Genomic DNA, 6,932 nt, shown 5'->3' on the forward strand with positions numbered 1-6,932 from the left:
CACCTCTACCTCTACCTCTACCCCTCCTCCCCCCACCCCCACCTCCACCCCTCCTCCCCCCACCTCCACCTCTATCCCTACGCCTCCTCCCCCCACCTCTACCCCTACTCCTCCCCCCACCTCCACCTCTACCCCTACTCCTCCCCCCACCCCCACCTTTACCTCCATCCCTACACCTCCTCCCTCCCCCTCCTACTCTATCCCTACCCCTCCTCCCCCCACCTCTACCCCTACTCCTCCCCCCACCCCCGCCTCTACCCCTCCCCCTCCTCCCCCCACCTCTACCCCTACTCCTCCCCCCACCCCCACCTCTACCCCTACCCCTCCTCTGTCCCTGTAATGTCCCTGTAATCTGTAATTGTAAATCGTTTTGGATTAAAAGCCTCTGCTAAATGTCAAAATTATTATTATGAGTGTCCTCCTCTGTTGAAACCTACAACCACTAGGTGTCACTCGGGTGCAGGCAATTAAATTGTCAGTGTGTCTAAAGAGGATTATCGAAGATGTGACAGCAGACGTGTCGTTTGGACCAATCACGATGCAGAACGCAGTCTCTCCGGCACTCGGTGGCGCGAAAACCTTTCAGTTGTCTCCTGGTCACGCGCACAGCAGGATGCAAGCATAAATGTTTTGATTTAATTTGGCTCAAGATTAACTCCATATAAGGATGCAAGCTGCCGTTAAATTCAAAGTCAGTAATTCGGATTCAGATTCTAGTGGCACAGATCTCTGCCCATATAAGGATGCAAGCTGCCGTTAAATTCAACAACAGAAGGTGAGCTTCCCCGCAATTCGACGGTTGGACCTGGCGTTTAGTGTGAATAAAGTGAGTCAAAGGAGCAAACTAATAATATATATATATATATATATATATAATATAAACTAATAAGCCATGAATTCATACTTTGTTTGATGCCCTTCGAAAGGGAGAACCACCCGACGACCCGGTGTAGTCGGTGAAAGAAGGATTTTATGACCTTGTCTTGACGGGGTCATGTTTATTTCGATACATAGTGAATACTTCTCTGCCCAGAGCAAAGTGAATACTTCTCTGCCCAGAGCAAAGTGAATACTTCTCTGCCCAGAGCAAAGTGAATACTTCTCTGCCCAGAGCTGAATAGACGAGGATGCTCTCCGTCTAGCGTCCTGTTACTGTAACCTGTAGGGCTCAGAGCAGAGACAGAGAGCTCATTATTACATTGCTAGCTAACTTCAACACAATGACTTCATGAATTTCATAATGTGCTTTTGTTTTCTGCATGCAACTGTTTGGCCTGTTACAGTGATAGGCTAGCTGTCATCATTCTGGCGATGGCCACCCACTGTGACCACGTATACATTTCAAAACAACTCTATTATTAGCTAGCTAGAGACATGTTTATCTTACTTACTTGGATCTAGTGAACCGCATAATGAAGTAATGTTCCTATTCCTATTGCAGGTGCTTGGATACAGATGAGAGCTGTGAAGTGGATACTCTCTGCTCTAACGTTGCTGCATCTCTATAATGAAAGATATTGGGCAAAAATTATATTTCTAACAGACATAATGTATTTTTCTAACAGCCCCTAACAGGCTTCAAAAGCTGAGGCTATAATGCAACACGGTCTAGCTATCCTCCAACCTTCACTACCCTGCTGCACTTAACCCCCCAACTGTGCCAACATGGACTGGTTCGTCTTCCCCGTTGATAACCTACTGTGCATGTTCCTTGGCATCTCCCTAACTGTGTGGTTGGTCTTCATCGTTGTGCCAGCTATCCTTGGTGTTTCCTTTGGGATCCGGAGACTCTACATGAAGACCCTTCTCAAGGTCTTTGAGGTGAATTCACCTGGTCAGACACAGACTCAACTCAATGTCTGTCTTGAATTATCTTTGATATAGGACAGTTCACCTACTTCAAGGATGGAGAAAGGACTGGACGGGTTACGAATAAAGACAACTTCAGGGACATTATAAAGAAGACTCTACACACTAGTGGTCACATGACCAACTAACACAAGTTATCATTACGTTATATCTGACTCCAATATATTTTTTATGATCGATAATGATTTGCTCATCCCTGTGTGACAGACCCTTGATCATGTTGGATCCTAGATTCCATTAAGACTACCTAGTGGTATTACCATGCTTTCAAGTTAGAAGAAAACATGAGGAGTTTACACATGGTCCATTACATCGAGTCTACGTGTTGCTAACGATGCATGTGAACATTAGACATTAATGGTGAACTCTGAGTTAACCTGGTGACATTTATGTTTTATTTGAACAGAACCTTTATCTAGAGCACAACATCACATTAATGCACAGCGGAAGAATGAGAATAGAGTATCAACAAATTAATGAGGATTAATTAGGGATCTGGATTCAATGTAAAAAAAGATTGGCCCCTGGATTTCAAGGGCTTGGTCCGGTTGTGTCTGCCCTTAACACATGATCAGACACCAACCTGTTGCATTAGACATTCGACAGTGTTCCCTGCTGTATGGGCTGACTTTTCTGCACTACATTTCACAATTCCTCCCTGCTGCTGTTGAACAGTTTCTAGGATTGCAGCACCACCCACATATGGTATGCCTCAGGCCATCTTACTGTAGATCAATTCACTGATGTGGTGTTGGGCATTTCATGGATACAATAATTATTATCATCTACTACCTCATTCTAACAAAGGATTGTGGTTCTTTCAAAGAAAAACAAACATTAGTTAATTAGATGTGGCAAGTTGGCGAGGAAATCATTTAGGCAGGGATATTACATCTAGACGTACAGTCTGCTGTCCTCCCAGTATTCTGTTATTACATAACATTGAGTGAAGTGTGTTAACCCACAACTACTGGAGTTGGCCATCTGAAATTATGTTGATTGCTAATCTCTGCCCCATAAAAGACTAATTGATTGGCATGTGAGGTGATGTCAGTTCTGTGGTAGCACAAAAGTGGAAATGTAATGCATTGCTTGATGACAGTTAGTCAGTGTCCACACATTTCTTGTTTCATTCTAATAATGAAATTATATTAATATTACCGTATCTTTTTAGTGGGCCACTCTGCATATGGAGAGAGTAGCAAAAGAGAAGAATCAACATCTGCATAAACCCTATAGCAATGGTAAAGGCTTTGATATCAGTAGTCTCTTTCACTTATGGGAATTGTTCACGGTCAGCAACTTTAATCTTTCTATATGTCTATCTCTCTGTCCCTCCCTCTCTCCATCTCTCTCCCTCTCTCCATCTCTCTCAGGTATCATTGCTAAAGAGCCCTCCTCTTTGGAGCAGGAGATCCAGGCGATCCAAGGGACTGGCAGTGGTCTGGGCTCTGAGCCTGAGTTTGAGATGGCTGACATCTTTTACTTCTGCCGGCGCGGAGTGGAGAGCATCGTGGACGACGAGGTGACCAAGCGCTTCTCAGCCGAGGAGCTGGAGTCCTGGAATCTGCTGACTCGCAGCAACTACAACTTCCGCCACATCAGCCTGAGGCTCAGCGTGCTCTGGGGCCTGGGCCTCCTCATACGCTACGGCTTTCTGCTGCCAGTCAGGTCAGGGCTCAGGTCAGAGAGTATCAGGCCAGAGAGGCTCAGGCCAGAGAGGCTCAGGTCAGAGAGGGTCAGGTCAGAGAGGGTCAGGACAGAGAGGGTCAGGACAGAGAGGGTCAGGTCAGAGAGGCTCAGGCCAGAGAGGGTCAGGTCAGAGAGGGTCAGGTCAGAGAGGGTCAGGACAGAGAGGGTCAGGACAGAGAGTATCAGGTCAGAGAGGCTCAGGCCAGAGAGTATCAGGTCAGAGAGGGTCAGGTCAGAGAGGGTCAGGACAGAGAGGGTCAGGACAGAGAGTATCAGGTCAGAGAGGGTCAGGACAGAGAGGCTCAGGCCAGAGAGTGAGAGGGTCAGGACAGAGAGGGTCAGGACAGAGAGTATCAGGTCAGAGAGGGTCAGGACAGAGAGGCTCAGGCCAGAGAGTGAGAGGGTCAGGACAGAGAGTATCAGGTCAGAGAGGGTCAGGACAGAGAGGGTCAGGTCAGAGAGTATCAAGAGAGGCTCAGGCCAGAGAGGGTCGGGCCAGTTCAGGAAACTTCTATGACAGTCTAAGAAATGGAATAAAGAGCTTTTGTTTTGGTGTTGGACTCGTACGCCACAAGTTACGAGAATGAGATGAGTTTATGAGAACAGTGAATAAGAGGATGTCCTTATGAAGAATAAGTGAACCGCTCTGGACAAGGCTATGTTATGACACAGCAACGTAGTTCTCTCATGCTGTTCAGTAGGTTGATGTACCACTGTGGTGGACAAGATTAACATTCAGATTCAATTCATTCTTCTACAGGGTGACTCTGGCTGCCATTAGTGTTGGTCTGTTCTTGGTCCTGACTACTATATTGGGCTTTTTTCCAAACGGCAAGTAAGTTTCCAACACTTTCCTAGAATACACCCAGACTGACATACTTTATACAGAACAAGGTGTACTGTTCTTATGGCAGATTTCTCTGTGAGTGAAAGGCTTATTCCCAGTGTGTTCTCTCCTCAGGTTGAGGACATACCTCAGTGAGAAAGTTCATCTGATGTGTTTCCGCATCTGTGTGAGAGCCCTCACCGCCATCATCACTTACCACCACAGGTACTGTATACCAAATACTCACTGGCAGGTGAGGGCTCTGGCACAACAGAAACACACAGCAACTTCAGGAGAGCTCTCACTTATTCTATTCAGTGACTTAATACCCACCTTGTGCTGAGCTCAGAGCATGACATACAGTGAGACAGTGTAATGGGATAGTGAAGCACTTTTTCTTCTTTTGGCTATATACTACTTCTGTTTCAAAAGGTTTGGTTTGAAATCAAACAATTATTAGGTTAAGTAGACATTATCTTATTTTTCATAGTATTTGTGTACATTGGTTTCACCATTTAGAAATTACAAAATGTTTTATACATAGTCCTCCTACTGTATGTCATGGTACCATATGGGACAGATTCATATAATGTCCAAATTAAGCACTGATGTTTAGTATTTGGTTGACAATCCTTTGCATGCAATAACTGCCGGAAGTCTGTGACCCATTGACCCCACAAGATTTTTCTTTTGAATTATGTTACAATCTGTTGATTTTGGCAAGTGTAAGATTTTGGCTATGTTTCTTATAGTTGTTTTCAGATTTTTCAGCCTAATAATGGCTTCCTTGACTTTCATTGACACCTCTTTGGTCATTATGTTGACACACCAATAGCAGACTCCAAAGGCAAACACAAAGCCTAGAATCAATACTACACAGTGATAGCTCTGTTATGCCTGTGCAAATGATGTGATGGAACACACCTGACTTAGCAGAAACATCTGTCAAGCCATTGTTCCATTACTCTTGGTGATTTAACAATTTATCAAATGTATTGTGATTTCTAAATAGTGAAACCATATTATTTAGCCTACATGGATACTCAAATAAAAACGGAGAATCCCTACTTTGACCTAATAGTAATTGTTTGATTTTCAAATCCAACATTTTGGAGTATAGAGCCACAAGAAGAAAACATTCTTCACTGTCCCATTACTTACTCAGGCTACTGTATGTCCATTAGGATGCTACAGGGTACTCACGGATTGTTGGTTGCTTTGTAGCCTATCATTCAGTCCATTTGCTCTGTCCACAGTGAGAACAAACCTAAGAATGGAGGCAGCTGTGTGGCCAATCACACAACTCCCATTGATGTCATCATCTTGGCCAATGATGGCTGCTATGCTATGGTATGGATATTCCCAGGATGAAACTGTCTAGTGTTGATACCCTAACCCTAATAAGGGGTGACTTTCTTATAAGTTGTGTATGAATCCTATGGGCATGGTTAGCATCATGTGTGTGCCACTGGCAGGGTTTGAACTGGGGACCTCTTGCCTGGATACCACAGATGTAAAGCAGTATACCAAGAGGACATCCTCGTGGTACATGTATATCTAGGCTTAGAGGTTACAGGCAGGGATTCCAAATCACCTCTGCTACATGTGGTATCATATGGACAGCATATTATTGTAAATGTGTCACCCACATCTGGAGTTGTGTTGTTATGAAGCTGAGTGTGAACCTTCTTCTTCAGGTTGGTCAGGCACACGGAGGGCTTATGGAGGTCGTCCAGAGAGCCATGGTGAAATCCTGCCCCCACATCTGGTTTGAGCGATCTCAAGTCAAAGACAGACACCATGTGGCCAAAAGGTAACACTGCAGCTGATTGTTGAGAAACACCACACACACAATTTGTCATTCTCAGACTATTGTTAAAGGGACTTAAAAAGTATTGACTACGAGTTTTTTTATTTTTTTTATTTCAGGCTTAGTGACCATGTGGCAGTCAAACTACTAAACTAACTAAACTGCCTATTCTCATCTTCCCAGAGGGTTAGTATGGTGAGGTTGGGACTTGGGAATAGTTAATACATTGCATAGATTGTCAGCATAGATGATTGTAAGCTATGTCTGTTTCACTGTGCTAATGTCTAATGCAAATGATGGCATGTCATTGATATATTTTCCACGTAGGTACTTGCATCAACAACACCTCGGTGATGATGTTCAAGAAGGGCAGCTTTGGGTTCGGCTGCACTTTCTACCCCGTGGCAATCAAGGTAGGAACTCGTCCTCTCTGAAGGGCTGTCCACATCTACCACGCTGGCAACATGTTGTCGTTCAAGACACTTGTTGATAACATTCTACCTTGCAAAGTGCATTACTTGGTGAACTATTATGGAGTGTACCGTGAACTATTTTTTTTTACTGACAATGGAGTCACCACTATGGATGGACTATGGAGTCACCACTATGGACTATGGAGTCACCACTATGGTCACCACTATGGTGAATTGATGACAGGTAAGACAGATTTCATTTATAAAATATTGCTACTGCAGACTCGACAGTTAGATTGACATTCTTCCTCTTGTTGGCCTC

The 6,932-nt window shown here is 44.3% G+C and overlaps 1 protein-coding gene across 1 annotated transcript; it reads left to right on the top strand.

The window, feature by feature from the left end:
* Positions 1-1,665: 1,665 nt before the first annotated feature.
* LOC308163372 (glycerol-3-phosphate acyltransferase 4-like) lies at positions 1,666-6,204 on the top strand (the record flags this gene model as incomplete). The annotated part of the gene is made up of 7 exons (XM_080537561.1): positions 1,666-1,821; positions 3,044-3,113; positions 3,246-3,540; positions 4,322-4,396; positions 4,523-4,612; positions 5,644-5,737; positions 6,085-6,204. The coding sequence occupies 7 exons, from the start codon at positions 1,666-1,668 to the stop codon at positions 6,202-6,204; spliced, it is 900 nt and encodes a 299-aa protein (XP_080393687.1).
* Between the last annotated feature and the right edge of the window lie 728 nt (positions 6,205-6,932).

Source organism: Nansenia antarctica, assembly GCF_963989245.1.
Source record: "Nansenia antarctica genome assembly, chromosome: 8".
NCBI lineage: Eukaryota > Metazoa > Chordata > Actinopteri > Argentiniformes > Microstomatidae > Nansenia > Nansenia antarctica.